This window comes from Thermochaetoides thermophila, assembly GCF_000221225.1.
Source record: "Thermochaetoides thermophila DSM 1495 unplaced genomic scaffold scf7180000011816, whole genome shotgun sequence".
Lineage (NCBI taxonomy): Eukaryota > Fungi > Ascomycota > Sordariomycetes > Sordariales > Chaetomiaceae > Thermochaetoides > Thermochaetoides thermophila.
In genome coordinates, this window is record NW_006383032.1 from 4398352 (window position 1) to 4422222 (window position 23871).

Below are 23871 nucleotides of genomic sequence, written 5' to 3' on the forward strand. Positions count from 1 at the left end.
TAGGGTAAGGTGGTGGGGGGTTGTGCTGTTTGTGGAGAGGGGTAGGCGGCAAGTTGGGCAGAGTTCTTGTTCTTCTTTTTCGTCTGAAGTGGATTTCGTTTGAGGTTCAGGGGATTGACAATCAAGAACTGGGGAGTCGGTTCGTGATGTGCCCGGAGTAGGTGACTGAGGAGCTTTGGGTTGAGAAGTTGGCGGCGCAGAGAGAGCTCTCTCTTTCGCTTTTGACTCCTCCTCCTTCGGCTTTTGCCCTTCCTTAGGTAGAACCAAACTCAAATACAAATCTGCCACGGCAGCTGGATCGGGCTTAGGCTTGGTAGGCTGGATAGATGGTGCATCTGATGAGGCACGCACAAATGCGATGGGTGGCTGTTTGTAGAGACCGCTTCCTGGGGGACGGATGCGCTGGAGAGGTGTTGTGGTATCATAGTCTAGGTCGTCTTCCTCATCTTCATACTTTCGATGTTGAAGAGGCATTTCGTGTATTTTTTTTTTTCTTGAATTTTCTTTCTTTTGTTTTTAAGGGGGCGACGATCCCCAGAGCAATGGATGGTGCTGGGTGGTGCGTTAAGGATGATAGTGATTAAGGAATGAGGCCAGAAAAATGGAGCTTGGCGTTGTGAACCTTGACGGACGCCAAGACTCAAACCTAGTCCTGCCGGACCCGCTGCGGCAGCCTGGCCCACTGTGCGTCAGGGGCTACGTCACGCCCGAGCAGCTGTCAATTGGAGGCCCAGAGCTTCTGAATTTCGACTTTTTGTTCTAAGACTTTTTCCTCACATTCTTTCCTCTCAATCACCACAACAAAATCCTCCTCTCTGATCCAAATTAAATGACCCGCTAAAATGCCCATACCCTTCCTCACCAGCCTCTACTTCGACGGTCCGCCGTCCTGGTTCCCCGAACCATGGACGCTCGTGAAATGGACGACGGCGCTCGGAGCCGTCTCCCTCACGAAATGGTACGCCTCCGGCCGCACCTGTCCCTCCGACCGCAACATGCACGGCCGCGTCGTCATCATGACCGGCGGCACCTCTGGCATCGGCGCTGAAGTCGCCTACGAGCTCGCCCGCCGCGGCGCCCAGCTGGTGTTGCTCACTCGTCACGAACCCGGAGATCCGTTTCTGGTGGACTACATCGATGATCTACGGGCTAGGACCAAGAACCAGCTTATCTATGCCGAGCAGGTTGATCTGGCGAGTCTTCACAGCATACGAAAGTTTGCGACAAAATGGCTGGATAATGCGCCGCCGAGGAGGTTGGACATGATTGTCCTCTGCGCAGGGACGCTTGCTCCTCCTGGCACGCAAAGGACGGAAACCGAGGAGGGCATCGAAACAATCTGGCAGATCAATTTCCTCGCCAACTTCCACTTGCTAGCCCTCCTCAGCCCAGCGATCCGCGCCCAACCCTTCGACCGCGACGTGCGCATCGTCATACCAACCTGCAAGAGCTACATTTCGTCACCAAAGCTGGATGACGAGATGCCCAAGATCCAAGACCGAGATAAGGACAAGCCGACGTGGACGCCGCAGAGGGCGTATGCAAGGTCGAAGCTGGCACTGATGACGTTTGCAAGATCGTATCAGAAACACCTAGAGTCGAACAGGAAAAAGAGTGAGGAGCAGCTGCCGCTGAATGCAAGGGTTATTTTGGTTGACCCTGGGCTGGCCAGGACGCCGGGGACAAGGCGTTGGTTGACAAGGGGATCGCTGTGGGGGTTGCTGGGTTATCTACTGCTGTATTGGTTTGTATGGCTGCTTCTGAAAGCGCCGGGCATGGCGGCGCAATCCATTCTCTTCGCCGCTTTTGATGGGGAAATCATGCGGCGTCCTGGTGGCCGGCTGATAAAGGAGTGCATGGAGGTAGATTGTGCGAGGGCAGATGTGGATGACGAGGCGGTCGCGAAGAAGCTTTGGGAGACGAGCGACAAGATGATTGAGAAGTATGAATGGAAGGGGGCATACAAGCGGGCGAGGGAGAGGGAAGAGAGAGAGGAGCAGGAGAAAATCAAGGAAGTGGAGGCTCTGGTCGAAGCGATTAAGAAAGGAAAGGAGGCACAGAAAAAGAAGGAAAAGGAGAAGAAAGAAAAGGAAAGGGAGAAGAAGGATGGGAAGAAGGATAACAAGGGAACGACGAAGTAGACATGGTGTTTGGTATTGGTTTTTGTATGGCTAAAATGAAGTTGTAATGTCTAGGTATGTCTCGGTGTGCTCAGGTGAGCTCGGTGAGCGCCGGGGGTCCGGGACTTCCAGCCGAGCTGGTCCCACCTCGCTGTCACTCAACTTCGGTTGTTGGACCCGGGCGGGCCCGCCGCATGTGAAGGAGACGTCATCGCACGTACCTTGCCAGCTGCTTACAAAGAGACTAAGGAAGCAGTTTGAGTGTGAGAGACCGAAAAGCCTTGCGTTGTTTGAGGGATTACTATCATCTCTTAGTTCCTTCATCTATCGGCAGCGGGCTACCTCCATTGTGCAGTCCTCTCTATCAACCTCGGCTCACCCTGTCCAAGCAAAGCCGGGACCGGGAGATGACATCTTCCCATCCTCATCCCCAACCTCCAGCTTCACTCCCACCCGACGAACTCATTGTGCCCTGCCAGATACTTTGGGGACATCTTCCTAATCAACATCGGGCACAGAAGCCGCTGCAGCAAGACACACAGATGCGCCAACTGTCCCAGCCACAATTACATCCCCAACTGCAGCAACCACAACCATACCAACACCAGCCACACAGACCTCCACATCCACAGTTACATCCACAAATAGTTCCAATTGTTCATGACCCATCACAACTACATCCTGTTTTTTTACAAACAGGCTACGACGACCGCCTGTGGGAGTGAGATTGGCACAGCCCAGCCCTGTGGCGCATGGATATGTTTATCAGGATGGTGTGAGGACTGGAGATGGCTCGAGGTTATAACTTAGTTTAAGAGCGGTTGACGTTGTGGATGGTTGTGGAGGTTCATAGGAAGGGGTTTGATGAGGTTATTGCATAGAGTTGGGCAATGTTGAAGCAGGTGTTTGTATATTCCTACGGCTTCCCCCAACTACGGCATCGAGAGTTATGATCCTAGAAGGCTTAAAGCTCACCCGCTCATGATAATCTCGCTCGATAGACGAAGTAAATAGAACATTACGCTACGCCCATGACCCATACAAAAAGTCTTCCCAGCAATCCATCTCCCACCACAATCCTAACGCCGCCAACCCATGCAAACCCAAAGGAATCACAAACCATCTTAGAATCTCTCTGATCGATACAACTCCTCCTATCATCGGTCCCGACGGCCCCTAAACGCCGCCCTTCACCGACGTAACAATCGTCAGCAAAATCAACACCACCACAAATCCCAGCAGGCCCATCAACTTGACATTCTTCCACCACATCTTCCTCTTCAGCCCCCTACTCCTGAGTCTAAACTCCCGTGCACTTCCCCCCAACCGATCCGTCTTATCCACCAGCAAATCAATCCTCTCCCCACGCTCTAGCAATCCCTCAATATTTCTCGACATGATCCCTCTTACATCCTCAATCTCCCTTTGCACGCTGTTAATCGAGTCACCGCCATTGTTTTCGACGTCCAAAGCGCGCTGGCTGTACTCCGCCATCAGCTTGCGCAGTTCACCCTCAAACTCTGCGCAGCCGTAGGGCAAGAAATTAGAGAAATCGTGCTTCTCGGGAGGGAAACGCGCCAAAAACCGAGTGCGCAGCGTAGTAAGGAACTCGAAGCATGTTACTCGGTATAAAGTCTTGTCGGGGGAGATGACGAGATAGGTCAGCCGGCCAGCAGAGGCTTCATCATCGGGGTATTCGGAGGCAGACGAGGCCAGGTAGTGGATGTGGTATGGCTCGCGGGCGTAGGTGGCTTTCTGGGGCTTGGAGTGGTCGATTTTGGGGAGGGCGAGGGAGGAGAGGGAGGAGGCGTGCGAGGAGGGTGAGAGGGTCGTCTCGGTAAGAATAGTTGTTTCGTAGGCTATGCAAGCGCTGCGAGGAGTTAGAATTCATGATATGAGGGAGAGTGGATGGGGGAGAAGGCATACTAGAGGAGAGGTGTTGACGTTGAGGATGACGCCATTTTGATTGTTTGGTTTGAGGGTGCTTTAATAAGTCGGGCTTTACTTGATTTATGGGGCTTTAATCTTTTCCTATGTGGAAGCGCTGGATACTTGAAGCTTAGCCGCACCCGGCGAGCTGATCCAAGCGGTGATGATGAGAGCAAGACTGTTGGATTGATGGGAATTGAAAAGAGCAGCCCGCCCGCCTGCAGCATGACGATACCCAACTCCACCGCCTTGGCATGGCTTGGCGCTTGGCATGCCCACCCTTGTCTCGTGACCACCCCACTGCGAACGGGGGCCGCTGACCTTGCTGTGGACCCACCACTCGGGCGACTTGGGGTGGCACATTTATCTCTCTTATCGATAAGCGGAAACATCAGAAAAAAAAGAATGGGCCCTCTTCACTTATCGGCATCGAGGACCTCATCGACGCGCCTCGCGGTATCTTACTCCCACCCCAGCATGGTTGCAGCCATTGTCCCGACGCGGTCATGAACTCAATGCTCAGGACCGCCTGGAGGCACGGGAATCGCCCGAAGCCCGCGAGGAGCGCCGTCCTTGCCGCCCCGACCGCTGTCCTTCCGGCATGCCGTCTCCCCTCCCTCTCCTCGACCCAGTGCCATCCCGCTCTCTCAGCCTCGTCTCCTTCCTCTCCCCGCCGCTACACGACCTCCCCGCGGCTGCTTTTCCACACCACCGAACATTTCGAACGCAAGGAGTCCAAACAGGTGCGACCCAGCCATGCGACGAAGCGGAACTACCAGGTCTTCCAGGCCCTCGTCGAGAGCCACCTGACCAAGGTGTTCGCCGAGATGGGGCCATGGGCACAGAACCAAGATGAATACCGTCCTTTCGGCCTGACCAGCCAGCAGCAACTGGATAAGGAGGTCAAGCTGTTCCGCATGGTGCTGGACAAGGCCTTCAAATTGGCAGTGGAAGATGGCAAGCTGAGCCGCCAGGACAACCCTTTGTTCTGGGGCCTGCGCAACGCCTTCATCAAGCAGGATGCCACGGGGCTGCGCCGTGAGCTCAAGTACGCCTTCCAGACCTTCCTGATGCGCTCGCGCTTCCCCAAGGCCATCAACGAGCTGCACATGGCCCTGGCCGACCTGCGTTTTCCGTACGAGTGGTATCCGGCTACGCGCATGATGCAGCGGACTTTTCATCTGCACGTCGGCCCTACAAACTCGGGCAAGACGTACAACGCGCTAAAGGCTTTAGAGAACGCCCGGACGGGCATCTACGCCGGCCCGCTGCGCCTGCTGGCCCACGAGACGTGGACGCGCTTCAAGGCGAAGAATAAGCCGTGTGCTCTCATCACGGGCGAGGAGTTGCGCATCCCGGAAAATACGGATACGTGGTTTCACAGCTGTACGGTAGAGATGACGCCGCTCAACACGCGTGTCGATGTGGCCGTCATCGACGAGATCCAGATGATCGCCAATGATGAGCGCGGCTGGGCCTGGACCCAGGCCGTGCTGGGTGTCCAGGCCAAGGAGGTACACCTGTGTGGCGAGGAGCGTGTGGTTGATCTGATCCAAAACATTTGCGCTCGCCTAGGCGAGAAGTGCATTGTGCACCGCTACAACCGTCTCAATGGGCTCGAGGTTGAGAAGAACAGCCTCAAGGGCAGCTTTCGCAACCTGCGCAAGGGCGACGCTGTGGTTTCCTTCTCGCGTCTCACGCTGCACCAGCTGAAGGCTGGTATCGAGCACGACACGGGCCGTCGCTGCGCCATTGTCTACGGTAGTCTTCCCCCCGAAACGCGCGCCAGCCAGGCTGCGCTGTTTAATGACCCCGACAACGAATACGACTTCCTCGTGGCTAGCGACGCCATCGGCATGGGTCTCAACCTCGAGGTCCGCCGCGTGGTCTTCGAGACGGTCCATAAGTTCGACGGCACCAATCTCCGCCAGCTTAGCGTGCCCGAGATCAAGCAGATCGGTGGGCGCGCAGGCCGCTACCGCACCGCGGCCAAGGCCAACGTATCCGACGAGGAAGCAAACCAACCTCCGCCGCCGGGTTTAGTAACAGCTCTTGACGACGAAGACCTGCGTGTCATTCGCAAAGCCTTCAACACCGATGTGTCCCCCATCAAGACAGCCGGTCTGCGCCCACCCCCCGCCGTCCTGGAACGTTTCCACGCCTACTTCCCTCCAAAGACTCCCACTACTTTCGTACTCGCCCGTCTGCGCGAAATGGGCCGTCTGTCAGGTCTCTTCCACATGTGCGACATCTCCGACGCCCTCCAAATCGCCGAGCTCATTAAGCCCTACGACCTTTCCATCCCCGACCGCTGCGTCTTCCTGCACGTGCCCATCAACCTGCGCGACTCGAAACAAGTCGACGTGCTCAAAGCCTTTGCCAAGTGCGTCGCAGAAATGGGCTCCGGCCATCTTCTCGACTTCCCCGAGCTAGACCTCGAGGCGCTGGAAGCACCCCGCCCTAAGGCAGGCCAGCAGGCTCAGGATTATTTGCGGAGATTAGAGTCCCTGCATCAGGCGATTACTATGTATTTGTGGCTGAGCTACCGGTACCAGGGCGTCTTCCAATCTCAGAACCTGGCCTTTAAGGTGAAGCAGATGGTGGAGGACAAGATTGCAGACCATTTGGAGCAGCTGAATTTCGTGCCGGAGAAGCATCGCGCTAGGAGGAAGTTCCTTCGTGAGAAGGCCGCGCAGGCGGAGGAGAAGGAGAGAGAGGTGCTGGGGGATGAGGTGGAGGCGGTGCTGGAGGAGGAAGGGGTACATGATGAGGGAGTCGGGCATTGGAATGAGGAGGGGCATGAGGAGAGCTTGTTTGAGACGCCCGATGGCGAGGTTTCTCCGAATAGGGGGAACGGCGGAGAGAAGGAGACTGGTCAGGCGCAGGCTAAGCCGGCGTGAGGGGGTTGCTGGTGAGGATGAGGAGTGTATGACTAATGTATACTTAGGTCGGAGGAGCGACGGGATTGCACAGCCGGTGTTTGGGATGGATTGTATTCATGTATTGTAGAATAGATACTGACACTACTATCTAGAGGGGTTTGGGTATGAGTCTGTTTGATAGTCAATAGAACACTTCATGAAGACAACGAAAACAGGAGACAAGGCATGTCAAAGATGATGAGGATGGCTTCAGCCCCTCCAGATTGCCACTACTGCTGAAGCTGTTGAAACAAATACACAATCAATCAAAATCCTGCCTTGGTCGTTGCTGGACTGAGATATCCTGCTAATCTCTTTGTTGACAATTGCTCACCCCAAGCCTATTCCAGGATGAAGGTTTTGACTTGGAGTCAGAGATACAATAGGGGCTGTAACCAATGTAATATTACCTGACAACTTACGTAACATGATGCGCAGACCTCGGCTGATGTCATCAGCCAAGACTCTCTCCGAAGAGCCAACGCCAGCCCTGAAACTGCCCCGCGTCAAACGCGTTTAGCGGCAGCATGCAACTTTAACTTCTTCCCTTTTGCAAGCCCGCCTTGACTCAAGGGGCCATTTTTCCTAGCTTCTTTGCCCAATTCCTGAGACAAAACAATTCCAATAACTTCAAAAAAGGCAACAATCGCACCAGAGCATCACATCAATCCTCTCGACGATTACCTCAGCTCGGCCCAGCAGCTCTCTTCTATCAGCTCTCTAGTAACCACGAACAACCCTTTTCATCCTCAACAACCAGCAACATGTCGACAGCCGAAGCCCCTCCCTCCCCCACAAACCCCTCCGTCCCCTCCTTCATCCCCCTCGAAGCCAACCCCGACCTCCTGACCTCCCTCCTCCATAACCTAGGTCTCTCCTCCGCCCTGGCCATCCACGACGTCTACTCCCTAACCGACCCTTCCCTCCTGGCGTTCATCCCCCGCCCCGCGTACGCCCTCCTCCTGGTTTTTCCTCTGACAAAAGCCTACGAGGAACATCGCGTCAAGGAGGATGCCGAGCGGCCTGATTATGAGGGGAAGGGCGAGGGGGAGCCTGTTGTTTGGTTCCCCCAGACGATAAGGAATGCGTGTGGCTTAATTGGGCTGTTGCATGCTGCTTCGAATGGGGCGGTGCGCGATTTCGTCGTGCCGGGAAGTGACTTGGAGAGAATCATCAAGAGCGCTGAGCCGCTTGGGCCGAGGGAGAGGGCAAAGCTTCTGGAAACGGACGAGACGCTTGCGAAGGCGCATCGGGATGTTGCTGTGCAGGGGGATACGGCGGCGCCGAGGGCAGAAGAAGATGTGGATTTGCATTTTGTGTGTTTTGTGAAGGGGAAGGATGGCGGGTTGTGGGAGATGGATGGGCGCAGGAAGGGCCCGATAAGGAGGGGGGATTTGGAGGAGGGGGAGGATGTACTAAGTGAGAGGGCTTTGGAGTTGGGGCCGAGAAAGTTTCTTGAGAGGGAGGGAGAGGACCTCAGGTTTAGTTGTGTTGCGTTGGCGGGGAGCTTTGAGTAGATGAGAAGAGAGAGAGGGGGGGCAAGAAGCATCGTCACGACTAGGAAAGTTACATGTGCCTCATGTTGCAAAATTCGGGATAGAAGACAGTTACAATAGCAACAAAATCATGATTTTGATCAATTACACACGCTAGCTACACTACACGGCTGTTGTTGAGCCATTAGGGTATCATTAAGCCTGTAACCTGTCCATCCGTGTCAATCTCGTCTCTCTTAATCCAATTACCTTAACCATGTCATCCCATGCTATGCTTTCCCTTCCCGACCCAGACATGAATGAACGCCACGAAAAAAAAGCAAACCGTCGTACTGTCAAAGACATTAACACGCATTAACAACCCCATCGCTCAAGATCTCTGAAGGATCTCAGCACGAAACACCAACAACAGCCTGCCCACGCAACCGTTGAAGTCTCGCCGCAGGGACAGACGTCTCCCCAGCCATACGGCGGGCACGCTTTGCATCCTTCCTCATCCGAACAAGCGTAAGGACATCCGACTCAGCCTTAGCAACAGGCTTTCTGTCGATGGCCTGTTCCTTCGAATCAACCTCAATCTTAGGTTGGGCCTCAGCCCGATCCTCACGCAGCGGCAGCTCCTTGCCCTTGCCCTTGCCCTTGACATCCACACCATCAACCTCATCCGGTACACAAATGGCACTCAACCTCCTCTCCACAGCCAACCGGCTCACTCTCTCCAAGGCCCGCTGCCGTAGTCTCGCCAGCCGAGCATCTTCCTCCTCTTCTTCCTCGGCATACCCATCATCCCCATCCCGCACTTGATTTTCCTCTTCAACCTCCGAATCAGCAGCCGTATCCAGCACATACCTCCCCTTCTTCGCCTTCAACACCATCGCCGCCTGCCGGAAGTACCTGCCAAGCAGTTCATCGTTCGCCATGATATCCTCCTGATCGTCACTGTCACTCTCAATACCATCCTGCATACCGTTCTCTTCGGAAACCTCAACCTCACGAACTTCAGGAAACCCAAATTCCTCCCGTCCCGGTAAACACAAGGACCCCCTTGCGCCACCATTCTGCATTAATACCGGTCCTAAACCATTTGGAGCGGGGCTCTTCCGAACCAAATCCTCCAGGCCAGGGAGCTGCATTCCCCCGGGTCCGTAGCCCTCTTTAAAGAGTAGATCTTCCTCGCCTTCAGCAGTAGGCCGACGCCGGGACTCGCGACGGCGCCAACGTTTCTGCCGCTCACGGGGTCTACTATCTGTGCTGCTGCAGCGTTGTGTGGTGCCCGTCGCAGCAGTCAGTGTGTATTCTAGCGACAAGACACTGCTGTGATCTGAGCCTCCGTCGGAAGACGAAGAAACGGTGGTGAAAGATTCTGCGTCTGACGAAACGGCTTCATCGATGTTGAAATCGTCGTCCTTGTTCTGGGGAAGCTTGGGGGAGGGTTTACGGGGAGTGCAGGCGTCGAGAGGCTTGAGAAGAAGGCTTACCGCGCTTGCGGTTAAGTCGACAGCGGAGGTGGCGGCTGTGGAGGTTGTTTGGCGGGAGCCGGGGCGCAGAGAGGACGGGTATGGGCCGTTGTGGTGGATGGAAAGGCTAGAGTTGGTTGATTCAGCAGAGGAGGTGACAGTTGTGGCTGCGTCCGAAGAAGTAGTCAATGCCGCAGAGGAGGTCGACCAGCCTCTCATTCTGGGCAAGCGGCTCCGGATAGGGGAGGGCAGATTGGCATCATCGTCCTCGACAGCGTTATCTGCGCTCTTCCTGCGAGGTTGGAAGGCGTCACGGTCCCAGATACGGGTGTGGCCTGCTGCATGGGAGGTTGCTGGCCGCAGATGAGGATCACCCTCACCATAACCAGGCTGAGCCCAGTAGGGCTGATGCTGAAGGGTATTCCTCCTCACAGTCGGCGCCGACAGGCCTGTAGTACGTCCCCCAGCCATGGAGGAACTCGACCTGTGCGTTGCCCGTGTCGAAGAGACGCCATTACCGCCGGCGAGCGACGATGCACTCCGCTTATGCCAGGGCTTTCGGTTCCCATTTCCAAGACCCGACGGCGCGTTATTCATCAACGTGATAGCCGACCTCCTCCTCTCAAACAACGCCGACGTCCTACTCGCTGAAGGGGGCATCGACACAGCCGTTGCCGTCGACGGCCTACCACCCACACTGGCGCTACTCACAGACTGCGAGCGCAGCGTCCTGACCCCAGTTGCCGTCGACATTGTGGGAGGCATGCCAATCATGGAGCTCTTCCTCCACCCAACATTTTGTTGGTGCTGCTGCTGCTGCTGTTGCTGTACCGTCCCCATTCCGGAAACGCCAAACCCGCTCTGCGCCAATGCCAAATTCCGATCCGCCACATCCTCACCGTAATCCCGTGCCCCCGACGCACGTAACCTTTCCTTGAAATCCAAAGGCCGGATTTCGCCCTGCGCATCGAGGATATCTTTGTATCGACCGGCAAGGGCATTCCTTGGCGGGGCGGCTGCAGGAGCTTCATAGAAGGGCCTGTAGCTGTTGCTGGTGGTCGTGACAAAGCTAGTATTAGTGGCGCTCGCGGGAGCTGAGCTGAAGAGCGTGGGTGTGGTGGTCCCCTCCTGCTGGGAACGGCTTGAGCCAGGACGAGAACGATGGGAAGTTGTGCGGCTGAGACGAACGATGCCTAGGGATAGGGGTGGTTTCTTTTTGCATTCGTTGGTTGCTGCCGGCGGTACTTGGCCGGTTAGACGAGAGGGGGATCGGTTGGTGCCCAGAGCCGTGGACGGCCTGCTGGTAGTGGCAGAAGTGATGTCATTTTTGTACCGCGGGACGCCAGGGGCTGGGGCAGGTTCCTCATCGTTGTCGTCTCCATCACCGTAGACAATGTCCTCTGGAGAGCGGCGGCGAGAGAGGATCTCGTCGTCGGCGATGTAGGTAGGGAGGACAGGGGCATCTGAGGTATATAAGCAATTGAGCTTGAAGCAGAAAAATGCAAGTTAGACTTACCACAACCAGGCGAGGTCTTGCGAGCTGACTTTTTGAGGAAGCTGAGGATGCCCATCCTGGGCAGCAGACCGCGGGCCTCACTTCACTTTCCTTTTCTGTGTTTGCGCAATATCATACATGCAAAAGAGGCGAAGCGAGACTGGTTTCAGACAGGAACAACTAAGTACTGCACACAAGCCAAGACAGAGATATATCGGCACCGCAGAGGTATGAAAAGTGAAAGTCTGGTCGATCGCAGAGCTCAGACACCCCGGCGGGGAGTCAGCTCTTGATATGGTCGGTGCCAAAGCCCTATCAGACAAGGATGGGGTGGCGGAGGGGTGAGAGGGGGTGTGGCCAATATGGATGCCGGAGTCCAGCTCCCATGTCCCCATCGGCGCCATCACGACATCACAGTTGAGGCGGACTGGGATACCGCAGATTTCGATTTCCATGCAACCCGGGACGACAAGGTTCCTCTCTGGCGCTTCCCCTCCCTGGCTCATGCCCATTAATGAACCTGCAGGTATTACATACTCCCCTGTAATCGGCCAGTGTACATGCATACAAGGATGGATTGTCCATATAGAACGCGGTATATAGCGATCGATTTATTGATGCCAGCATGTCGCCTCGTCTGCTTGCAATCGTGGACCCAATGCTTCGGGATCCTTCGCTGCCGGTCAACTTCACACAACAACCACAGCGCCAGGGGTTCTCTACACAACAGTACCTGTTCGTATCTCCCTCTTTTAAGTCTGAGATGGGAGCACACATCTGAGCGTTAGATGAAGGATAACGCAACCTCCCTCCGGACTCCGTTGTTTTATGTTAACTCACTGCTCTGCCGGTTTGGCCAGGCAGATGGGTGCGTCGAACAATCACAGAACGTGCCTGGGTAATACAGTCCGGGCACCTGCAGTGTGTTGTGGCCGTTGGTGTTCTACTGACAAGAGAATCTCGGCTTTCAATTTCCACTTTTCTTGGTGCATTTAGTAACTCATGTAGCAAAGTCCGAAGCCACAGCTGGCGAAGCACATGCTTGTCAGTCTTGTCCTCTACTGTGAGTGGCCAGCACGAAGCTTTTCTGTGCGGCCCCGTCCCCCCCCCCCTCTCCTTAACCCAACCCAAACAGGATGTCCAGGATGCCAAACAAAGCTGTTACTCTAGAAGGCGGGGCCTGCAGCATTGCAAATGCTGGGTCAGAGGTCTGATCGTCTTTCGGTGTGAACCGCATCATCCACTCATGCTTCATTGATGCTTGTCATTGGCCATCTCCCGTGTCCCAGATCGGGCATTGTCTTCAAATTATGACTGTGCCATACGGGGAAAGGGACGAAGCACGCTGCACGGTAGTGAAAGTGAACACACCAAAGCAATAGTGATCTGGAGTATGTGAAGTACAGTAGCGTACCCAAACTGTGCTTCGCTCTCCCCAAACCCCAGGCACCAAGACACGGGCTTCTCTCTGTCTGAAACCCGCAACACAGCTGAGTGAGACCGACGCCCTCTCAGCCTCTTCCCTCCTGTTCCTGCTTATTCCTGCTTCAATTCCCCCTGCTGCAGCTGCTGCACGCAACGACAATCACATTCACTCTCCTATGAGTCTAAAATATCTAAGTAAAAATAACGCGCTCTCTCGGGCAGACGGGATCAGCTTTGTTTACATTATGCCTTGCATTCCTGCAGTTAGTGTATGTAGGCACTTCATCCTCCCCACACTTATTGCTGCTGCCGGTGGGCTCTTTTGGCTGTGATCATCTCATCTTTTCATATCAACCATATGGACCATATGGCATCCGCAGGGGAAGGGGTTGCAGAAGGGAGAACTAGAGGCAAAAACGGGTAGTGTGGCAAACAACAAGATAGAGGACATTGAAGAGGGCTTGCTGGTCACTGGAGGCCCTGGTCGATGATCTCAAATCCATCGTCGATGCAAGGCCTCACGCCGCGTGTCTTGGCATCCATGGCGAGCGTTAGCGTTGTTCTGCCCCGCTGCTAAACCGCACCCAAGCCCTTGTCGCTACCTTGTGACCCCCCCCGGGTCGATCAGCGGGGTACTGACCAGTATGCTCAGCTTCGATTGTGCTTCTAAAGATCTCTGGATCTTCCTTGTCAAGCGGACGAAATGAGATACCAACGATATAGCGATAGTATCAAACTTATTGAGCAACTGGCGTGCAATTGATCCACTACAATACTGGGCCGAGACATATGCTGTACTTCGTGGCTTGCTGTATCTCCTGAGCACAGCATGGGTACAGCAGCAGTGTGCGAAAAAGCATTCTGTGAACTGGATCCCGATGTGTGTACGTAATCTATATTCGGTGGAGCAGACAGCGCTGGGTAAGGGCAGACGGAAAAGTCCTAGCAAGTCGTCTCGGCGCAAGGCGTCTCGGCGAGTCTTTTGACGAGGGACCTTGTCTAGCATTCCAGCTCGTTGATGAAGCGGGGAGCTGACGTCCAGTGTGTCCTCTAGAATGCGGCTGGACAGCTTTTTACGCATATTATTGACCACTGCTGAAGTGAATGTCATGCATTTGACGGCATTTCTGCAAGCGATTCCGATTCAGCTTCATAGCAATACGAATTACTTCCATCACTTTTTTTCTGTTGAAGAACGCGGGCTCGGAAAAAATTCTCCAACCTCTCTCTCTGCCTGGCGGTGAGAAGGGTCAGAGAGAAGGATCAGCTCCATCTGCAGTCTGCAGGTCCCAGCCCCTCACCTGCAGACCTTGTTCTTTTCCACCAAAAAATCCATGGGCAAGAAGATGCCAGAAATGCGATTGCCCAGCCGATCATCGGCCTGCTGCCTCCACTGCTGCCTATGGCCCGGGCCCAGCAAACTTGTGGCACTCGTCGATGCGTGAGAACCACTTTTCTTACAACGGGAAGGTACGGGTGCGCTATCTTTTGGGATATTGGCGATGGAGTTGGGGCCTTGTCCTGATACCCTTATCCCTGCTCCCCTTGGTGCCCTCATTTCCCCATCAGGGTTGGGCGTTGTCACTTGCCGAGATCTTAGCCTGCTTTTGGTGGATCAGTGGATCTGGCTCTTGAGTCCGGTGAGCCGTTTGGAGAGGTGATTGTTTTTTTGATCAAGACAGCTTATGTAAGAAACGTTGTACGGGTGTCTGGTTCAGTATCACACTCTCTTGTCTGCTCACACGCAGCCAGCTCATGTCCACAACTCACATTCTGCATATAATATAATAGTTTCTGCGTATTTTAAAGAGGAAAGGGAGAAAAAAAAAACAAAATTTGAAATCTGCAGGTGTAAGAAACAGACAGCCATGCCACGTGCTTGACGAACTGCTTGCCGCCACGGCGCCACTCCCTTCGCCCCGGGTTCCTTGCTGCCGACGCAAACGCTGATCGGCGTGACGATCACCATCAAAACCGCCGAACCGTTTGTCGCGAACACATCGACTACGGTAACTGCCGTTCTTGCTTGCAGCAAGGAGCCTCATGATCCGATGATGCGGGTACAGTCCCCAGATTTCCTGACTTGAGGATAATGATGATGATGATGATGAACGGTGACTGTGGAGCGTGCCTTTGAAACATTGGTAGTTGCTCGGTGAAATGAACGGAAGTATGGGGTGTCTAAGAGAGAGTGTGTTTGTCTTTTTTTGGATAGTTGAGAACCTTGAGGGATAGATCAGTACTCTATCAAGTGTTCATCTCAATATGAAACTATGATATACTCTTTATAGTGCTCGTTTGTCATTGAGGACCTCAAGGGAGAGTCAACAGGTTAAAGAGTAAAATGCTCATCTCAGTATTGGAATCCGCCAATAGAGCCAGGCGTGCCCCTGTTGCCTTTGAGAGAGATCACCATCACCTCCATGGTTGTAATGACTAATTCGTTCCCCATGTCATCATCCTACCTATTCCCGGGTCTTCCAATCAAACTCTTACAAGCCCCAGGGTATCAAAACGCTGGCTTAAGCTCTTATTCCTTAGTTTGGAGAAGCACATATGCCTATTAGCAAACGAGTAGCTCATATTCGAGCACTATTCTCTTTCCAGTCCATTATTCAGTGGACAGGGGCCGAAAGTTTGGGGAAACGGTGCGGTTTATCTAGAACCTTTGAGATGGTCATAACGGTTTGGAGGCCTAAACAGATAGGTGAGCCCGAAGCATATTGAAATGGAAAAAAAAGCAGAAGTTGGAGCTTCACACAAAGAAGAGACGACTGTGGCATATCAATGTCTTCTCATTAGTCAACAGTATAGCTAGCTGCCTTGTCGGTAACGAACGCCGATCTACGAGGTACCTTGGTCCGCGACTAGCAGGTCAAGTTCCCAAAGGTGGCAATATTATGGCAGAAGCATCATAAGACTTGGTCCTCTATGTAGCATTTGCCCAAGTCTCACAGATTGGGAAACAGAATATGGGTTTTCTCAGCGCGAACTTTCAACTCCTCGTGCTTAGCTTGCTTATTACTTATCGTCCATATGAACCTATGTAAGTATATCACCCATTGCAATCATATTTCCGCACCTCCTGACCAGCTCAGTTTTGTACGTTGGGCTTATGATGGGACGTATTTCCTGTTCTGAACTTTCAGAATATGCTGTCTGCTTCCCTGGACTTGAGATCCTCTTCAAAGTACCCGAGTGTAGATCCAAAGTTATTTGCTTAAGCTATGGTTTCTGTTTAGCCTTTTATTCTCAGAACATGATTGTCATTTTTCGATCTCTCCAACTATGTCAGAGAATCTTGGCTACATCAAGCTTCTGCAATCCGTTGCATACACTTCGCCTTAAAACTTCGGGGTCATATCTACACACATCTTCGGTTTACTTCGTTAGTTCCACCTATTAAAAATTATTTGGGCACATATAACGTCAACTAGGGACATCGAGATTTCATTATCAGCTGTTGATAATGGTCCCAAACATCCCATCATCATCACTCAGTTCTTGAACTTTGGAACCTGAACCAATTCTTAGCTAATAGCCAACTTGCTGTTTCTTAGAATTACTGTGGAAAGTTAGAACGTTGAACTATATCATGAGCATAGCGTAAAGAAGTTAACCTGCTGCAGTTTTTTTTCTTGGTCCATATCACACAAAAGCACATTCAGCGCGGAAAGCTGCTGTGCCAACAGTCTGCATATCCAGGAGAATCGAAACTGGTGTCCTACTCGTCCACCCACTCTCACTGAGTGGCCACAACAACCCTACATATGGCGAGCCATTGGGCTTTTCCTCCTTGGGCCTCCTGCCTCTTTCTGCTCGTTGGACACATCATACATCACATCCTATCGTCCTTTTCGTTCTGTAACAATGGTTTCTCTGCCGTGTTTCTCCTCAGTTCGCGTCTCTGAAAAAAAAATAACGTGTTTATTCGAGACCTTGAAGCCCAGCAAGTTTATTCTTCGCCATGTCCGAGGCCGAAGCTCTGGCCGGCCTGAGGGTGGCCTGCAATATCTTCCAAGTCATCAGCTTTTCGAAGGAAGTCATCGAGCTCTTCCATGCCTTCTATGAGAATCGCAACCCTGACCCCAGCATAACTGTGACCACATCCGATTTGACCAAGGCAATCGATGATCTGTGTAACTCTCTGAACCAAAAGCAAACCTCGAACGCCGGAAATGACAACGAAATCGTTTTGATCGGAAAGGATTGCATCTCCTTTGCTCAATAGCTCAGGGATAAGCCCGACAAGGATTTTGGAGGCGTCATGCGGAAGAAAAGGAAGCCCGTGTCTTTGCCTTCGCTCGTGCGGTGAGGTGGGCGGTTTTGAAGAAACGCGAAGTCAAAGAATTGACACGGCTCTTTCAAGCATATCAAAAGGTCCTAGAAACTCGCTTGCTTCAACGCATCTGGTGAGAACATCTGACCGTGCAAGGCATTTACTTACAACCATTCCTGCTAACCTTGTGGTATAGCACTCAAAACGACGCACTGCAACTTACCAGGACAAAGCCTTTGCCAATCTCGACAACACCCTCCAGCAATGTATCAGGGCTCTGGCATTTGGTGGCACGCGCTTGACCGAGATCTTCCGCAAACAGTCGGAGCAGACTGCCGAAGCAGTCGAGAAGTTGGCTTCTCACATCACGATAGAGGCGAAAAAGACGCGCGATGAGATCTTGTGTGAAAGCCAAAGGCATCGAGAGGAACTCGTGTCCAGGACTAAGGAGACCCATGACAAGATCTCAAAGCTAGCAACTGACACCAGAGCACTGGCTGAGCTTATCCGAGAACAACCTGATCTATTCAAGGAGCACTTCACACAGCAAGCAAATGAAGTCTTTCATGAATTGGCCTACCATGTCACCACAGAGGCTCAAGTCACACGCCAAAGAATCGATGAGACTTCTGCATATAAGCAGCTACTCGAGAGCCTCTGGTATCCAGCGATGGATGAGCGTATAACCAGATTGTCTATTCACATAGTAACACATTTCAGTGGATATTTGGCCAAGACCAGCTCTCAGACGAAGATGATGAGGATGACATCACAAGGAGATGGGATCGTCTGAGCGAGAAAGACCATCAGTCATTCTCCGAATGGCTCAACTTACCCTTCGACTCCGATGGCCGAAAGGTGTGTTGGATATCTGGAAAGGCGGGATCGGGGAAGAGTACTCTGATGAAGTTCTTACTTGAAAATCCCATAACTCGGCAGAGGCTTGGCGCATCCGCTTTGGTACTCTCTTGCTTTATATGGAGTGCCGGCCAGCCAGTTCAACGAAGCTTACAGGGTATTGTCCTCTCATTGCTTCATCAACTCGTCACCCGAGATCCGACCATTGCAGATACCGTGCTCAAAAACATTCCAACCATACAGATCGAGAGATGCAATGGAGATTGGTCTCTCAGAGTGCTGCGTACTACAATTAAATCCGCTCTCGAAGCAGCCAACCGACCCGTATGCATATTTATTGATGGACTCGTCAAGTTGGGTTTTGCATAGGGCCCAGAAACGGTTCTAGACTTTGTCGACGAACTCTCCGGCATAGACAATCTCAAACTATGCATCCCGAGCCGCCCGAGCACTCTTTTCAGCAGCACTTCAAGGGAGTACTATCATTACAACTTCAAGACTTGACGTACCGAGATATCTACACGTATGCTTCTGACACTCTGCGGAAATACTTCAGTGAAATTAAGAATGATGTAAGTCTATACGATATAGTCACGGAGGTATGTCAAAATAATGACGGCGTATATCTCTGGGTCGCCCTTGTCGTCAGGAGTCTGGTTGATGGCATAAAATCGGAGATACCCCTTCAGAACTCAGAAAGCGGTTGCAGACGCTACCACGGGATATACATGCACTATACATTGAGATGTGGCGGCGTCTCAATGACAATGAGCCTATCTACTGTGAGGATGGTGCCAGGTTCCTTAACCTGGTTCTCACCTACAAGGATATGACCGCACTAGGGCATCCCTTAGATGGACTCACTGTAGCGCTTCTTGGGCTGGCTTCGGATGAACAACTTCGGTCCAAGATCTTGCAAGATCCTAACTATGAGTTTTCTCCTAATGCCTGGGTTTCTCACTATCACTTAATGAGGACCCCTATCATGACACGATGTGCTGGCTTGTTCGACGTCACAAAAATACGTTGTGGGCTTCAAGAAGTAGAGTCCGTTGACATGATCCATCGTTCCGCCAAAGCGTTTCTCCAAAACGATGATTGCGGTAGTAGAATCATGAGATATGATCAATCAACCTACCAAGCACGTGTGTAGAGTATTAGCCTGGCCTTCATCGCTTTACATCGCTTAGATTGGCTTTGCAGTAAAACTAGCCAAGATATTTAGATATTACCGGGCATGACAACATATGTGGGTAATAAAGGTACTCGCTACTACGCTTTTGTGTCTCGCTGGCGCCCTTCAGATGCTTGCAACTTCCTTCGGTCGTCCCATGGGCGAGCTCTTCAATCAGATGATTTTTTTCTTTACCCAAACCGCTTCTTGATATCAGCGCGGTAGAGCTTGCGCATCAAGTGAATGACTACTTTTGGCTGATGGGCATGCATCCTTGTCCCAGGGATAAGCGACGAGTAAGTCCAGCATCAGCCTTAGGCATGTTAGGGGCAGCCTCTACAAACGGCTTCTTCGATTTCATTGCTTCCTGTCTTCGTAGGTTCGAGTCAGAACTAGCTCGTTCCATCCATGAGCCCATCTCAACTGAATCTAAGTACTACCTGATTGCTTCATTAGCTTCTTGGCGTTATTGGAACGACAAAGATCATACGAGAGAACGGCTTTTCGTTATACGGTCTTTAGTTGCAAGTTCGTCATGTGCACAAGACCAGCCTCTTATTACCTGGTCCCCGCTTGACCTGAGGTATCACTTAGTGGCCTGCACACCACTGAGTGAACTCTGCCGATCCCTATTATTAGCAGCTCCAGTCTTTCTTGACGTAAATGCTGATGTTGAAAGTGCTCTTGAATTACTCGATGACATATGCCAGTTGCTGGTTTGGATGCTCCAGTATAATGTTGGAGGGAGTCTTGACGACAAAGCTCTACCTCTGTCTTTTTGATAATGTCATGTTCCCACATGATCTATTCAAAATTGATATCTATCCATTCGCTCCCCTTTGCTCCTACATCATCGAAGACAACCATCGGTTTCTGATCATCGAAGCAAATGCAGGTTACATACTTTGTTTCTGGCAATAGTTTTGCCTACGGATTGAGGGATCAGACAGTAAAAGGGCATCTCAACTCTCTCTTCGGCTACACCATTATCCTGTGAATAAAACAGCAAGAGTCTGTTGTGTATGGACGCGTGGTATATGGCTTCGGGAGCGGCAACCATCCAAGGAGCTAATTAATGTCGAAAATATCGTAGTGTCAACGGAGGATCAGAGTTCTTGCCTTCTAGCAACGTTATCCGATTTTCAGGTATCAAAAAAATCAATTGAATTTACACATTCCAAGTCTGCCATCGGTGGTTGAGGAGTCGGGCTGGACAGGCAAACTTTGCTCGATGGACGACTTCCTCCTGGATTTGAAGAAGAAAGGGTTCTGCTTACGAACACACGTAAAACCTGGGATTATATGAATGAGCAGCTTGTGGTATGTAACTTAGGGCACAGTGGTCATCAGCATGGACCTTTCTCTTCCCGTTGCCTTAGGTTGATGTCGCCAGATCTTGGAGGATGGCTATCATGGATCCTCTCTTTCACTCAACAAGGATGGGCCTGAAGTAATCGGTACAAGTGCTGGACGCCCATATAATCCCCTGACCATGTGCTGTGATGAAACCTACTTTGTGTTAGTGGTCAAGCGGAGTTTTTATAGATATGCATTCAGCAACGGTTCTTGGACCAAGCTTGCACTATATCGAGACGATTCTCTTGGTGAAGACAATGGTCTTTAAGGGAGAATGCTACCTAGATAATTTCCAACTTATTTTTGGAGGGAATTTACCTGAACGTGAATTGAGGTTAAACCTTGCTTTAATTGTTTAGACTACGGTACCTGCCGAGTCGAACCCTGCCTTGACCGATTGATCCCTAACTCTTTGGCGCCATCGCAGCTCGATAGTGTGGCAGCACCTCCTTTGGACCATCCAACTGCCTCCCTTGAGCTGTGGCGCAAGATTCCCGGCACGCATCCAAAAGATCTCTCTCAAAGGAACAACCACCATGTCTATGGCAGAGACTCTCGGAGGCCTTGGAGAGGCCTGCAATATCTTCCAGATCATTGGTTTCTCAAGAGAGTTCATTCATATTTTTAAAGATCTCTATGAAAACAAGTATCCTAATCCGAGCTTGAACGTCGAAGTAACTGAATTGCTCAGCACAGTGGATGCTCTCCAGAAATTGTTGGACGACAGAGGAACGACACAACTGGACAATGGCATTGTTTCTGTTGCTGAGGGGTGTATTCAGACTGCGGAGCAGCTGAAAAGCAAGCCACGTTAGCGGCCCGGGCAATCTTAAAACATCTCGTCCGGTTACGTTGATTCGCACCTTGAAGTGGATTGCGGGAAACAAGCAAGGAGTTGAGGAACTGGAGAAATTTTTAGCTACACAACAGAAGCTCTCGAAACACATTATTGCATTGTATTTGATGAATTGACTCTAGCTGGGTTCATCTGTCCACCATCTGGTGAAGTCTCATGCTGATAGCAGATAAAGAACCATGATGATGCTAACTTGCTCACACAAGACAAAGCATTTACCAGTGTTAGTGAGAGATTCCAGGATCAATAGGAGTCTTAAACTTTGTTAACAAATTATGCAATGGTATCGCAGCACTCAAACTCTGTCTCTCCAGCCATTCTGAACCTACCTTCCAACTCCACCTCAACCCCTGTCCTTCTATATGGCTCCAGGACTTGATAAGGGAGGATGTGAAGAAATTCGCACACTCTAGCCTCCAAAGATACTTTTGAGGTTGTTATCAAAAAACGGAGATGCTATGTTTGGCTGATAGAATCAGTTTGATGAGTCATTGCGCATCTTTGGACTGTGCTTGTAATCAAAAGCTTGCAAAGGGGAATGAGCCCTTTGAGCTCTCTCGAGGTGATTCATGAGCGGTAAAGACCAACTCCACGGGATATATACGGGCTATATAACAGCATGCGAAATCATCTCAATGACGATGAAACCATTCATCATGAATGTGTAGCAAGGATCTTCAATAATGTCTTCGTTTGCGACCGTCTGCAGTCTCTGTTCATCGTGTTCCACCTTACTCTGCCATTTATCATGCTCTCGTCAGACTTGGATTACCGGTAACGAATCTGTCAGGACGTGAATTTTGATGTTGTCAAGGAAGACTGGGAAGCTCATTAAGATTCAATTATCTCCCTTGTGACGACCCAATGTGCAGGCTTACTTGAGGTCTGGTCCGTGAGGAGGATTAGATTTATTCACTGATCTGTAAAGGAGTTTCTCGAGAACGCAAAAAAAGATCAACGAAGCCTTATTTCAAACCCTACCACCCTCCAGGACCAACTTCGTGAGTAATCTCTCTCGGGAACTGCTCTATATCGCTTGGCATTATGGGTGGATCGCTATTATCCACCCCTGAAAGGGATAGTCTCGGACATCTGCTGGATCACAGGCGCCTCAACTACAATAGGTTGTATTATCTTCTGGGGGCCATATACTTCCAGATATTTCTTCCGAGTTTAAACTCCAGAAGGAAAAGCTACTTCAACTCGCATTTGAGCTCAATGGGCATTGTTGGCTAGGACGCTATCCACACAATACTTTTCCTATTGAAGAGTATTCCAGTCCCCACATGGATACACTGGGAATTGCTGTACTTCTGGGTAGTATGGAACTCGCTACATATATCCTTGATCGACTGGAAACTGAGCCTGTCATTTCATTTTGTGAGCCGCTGTCTGTAGCATACAAAAGTTACCTGATCATCACGGTATGCAGCTTTATGTTTTCTGGTGTCTGAACTTCCTATGTCATTCTCGAACAAGAAGTCCATACAAGGCTGCCAGTGATTGAGTCATTAATCAACAGATGGGCAGCCGTTGGTCACGAAAACGTGATGATAGTTTCTGCCGATGCCTTCGACGTAAAAGCAAGAACATGCTCACCTTTAGTGGCACTTGTCTCGTTTGGGATCAACTGCCAAGAAGAGGATCTCAACCTTAAGTATGGTAAATGACTATAAGACTACTATATCTTGGTTCTGGACGGCGCCTAAAAGATATGCGGCTTTTTACCCTATCGAAAGGCGTCAATCACGTCATGGCAATGGGTGACGCAATCACTCGGGATCCTCATGAGTTTGGCATACAATATTCTCCCCACAACCATATCGTCATTGCTATTGAGGCGAATTCGACACACTTTCTCAGTCTTTACCTTCAGATTTTGCTCTTGCTCGCTTTACTAAAGCCGCAAAGCCTGCACAAGATCTTCGGGAAAGGCTTCTAAGGCCATTGAGAAGCAAGCCAGCATATTATAAATCTACTACGTCAAGGATCTTAATAACCATTTATAAGAGGTTATCTACATCCCCACAGACAGTCAAGTGTCGGACATACTCCCCACGATACAGATCTTCACCGTTTCCCCATGGTCCCAGTTCTGATTATCCTTAAGTTATAAACATCCCTCAGCTTGTTCCAGTTCTTGATCAGATTGCTGAGGATGCAAAAATACACCATGGTTGAGACAGCAGAGGATGTGTAGAAAAGAATCTAGAGTGAAAATCTTGAAGAGGCACAAAAGGTGATGGACACTCCGGGTGGCTGGCCCCCTCAACCATTTGATAGTGGCCGTTATGTGAAGCATGACGCATGTTTGAAGGAATGGGAAAGAAAGCGCGGAGAGGAGTAGGCCATGGTCATTCTACGCATGCACAGTTACGTCTTTCAAGGGAGATATGCTGGAGGGGAACTTGAGTTGAGGCCACAGACTGTAGGAACTTGGACACTACCCAAACAATATCACACATGTATGGTTGGTTACCACACACTCTTCAACCCAGCTCAGCC

General features: G+C 51.3%; 6 protein-coding genes across 6 annotated transcripts; 4 read left to right on the forward strand and 2 right to left on the reverse strand.

Annotated features, from left to right (window-relative positions):
- Nucleotides 1–842: 842 nt before the first annotated feature.
- On the forward strand, nt 843–2141 carry CTHT_0032850 (uncharacterized protein; the record flags this gene model as incomplete). Its single annotated transcript, XM_006693660.1, has 1 exon — nt 843–2141. One exon carries the CDS (start codon nt 843–845, stop codon nt 2139–2141), a length of 1299 nt encoding a protein of 432 aa, XP_006693723.1.
- A 1155-nt stretch (nt 2142–3296) lies between these two features.
- Nucleotides 3297–4081, reverse strand: CTHT_0032860 (uncharacterized protein; the record flags this gene model as incomplete). Its single annotated transcript, XM_006693661.1, has 2 exons — nt 3297–3990; nt 4047–4081. The coding sequence occupies 2 exons, from the start codon at nt 4079–4081 to the stop codon at nt 3297–3299; spliced, it is 729 nt and encodes a 242-aa protein (XP_006693724.1).
- A 474-nt stretch (nt 4082–4555) lies between these two features.
- Nucleotides 4556–6949, forward strand: CTHT_0032870 (uncharacterized protein; the record flags this gene model as incomplete). The annotated part of the gene is made up of 1 exon (XM_006693662.1): nt 4556–6949. The coding sequence occupies one exon, from the start codon at nt 4556–4558 to the stop codon at nt 6947–6949; it is 2394 nt and encodes a 797-aa protein (XP_006693725.1).
- A 785-nt stretch (nt 6950–7734) lies between these two features.
- Nucleotides 7735–8487, forward strand: CTHT_0032880 (ubiquitin carboxyl-terminal hydrolase-like protein; the record flags this gene model as incomplete). Its single annotated transcript, XM_006693663.1, has 1 exon — nt 7735–8487. One exon carries the CDS (start codon nt 7735–7737, stop codon nt 8485–8487), a length of 753 nt encoding a protein of 250 aa, XP_006693726.1.
- Nucleotides 8488–8855: 368 nt separating this feature from the next.
- Nucleotides 8856–11494, reverse strand: CTHT_0032890 (uncharacterized protein; the record flags this gene model as incomplete). The annotated part of the gene is made up of 2 exons (XM_006693664.1): nt 8856–11386; nt 11440–11494. 2 exons carry the CDS (start codon nt 11492–11494, stop codon nt 8856–8858), a joined length of 2586 nt encoding a protein of 861 aa, XP_006693727.1.
- Nucleotides 11495–16810: 5316 nt separating this feature from the next.
- Nucleotides 16811–17915, forward strand: CTHT_0032900 (uncharacterized protein; the record flags this gene model as incomplete). Its single annotated transcript, XM_006693665.1, has 3 exons — nt 16811–16982; nt 17224–17255; nt 17319–17915. The coding sequence occupies 3 exons, from the start codon at nt 16811–16813 to the stop codon at nt 17913–17915; spliced, it is 801 nt and encodes a 266-aa protein (XP_006693728.1).
- Between the last annotated feature and the right edge of the window lie 5956 nt (nt 17916–23871).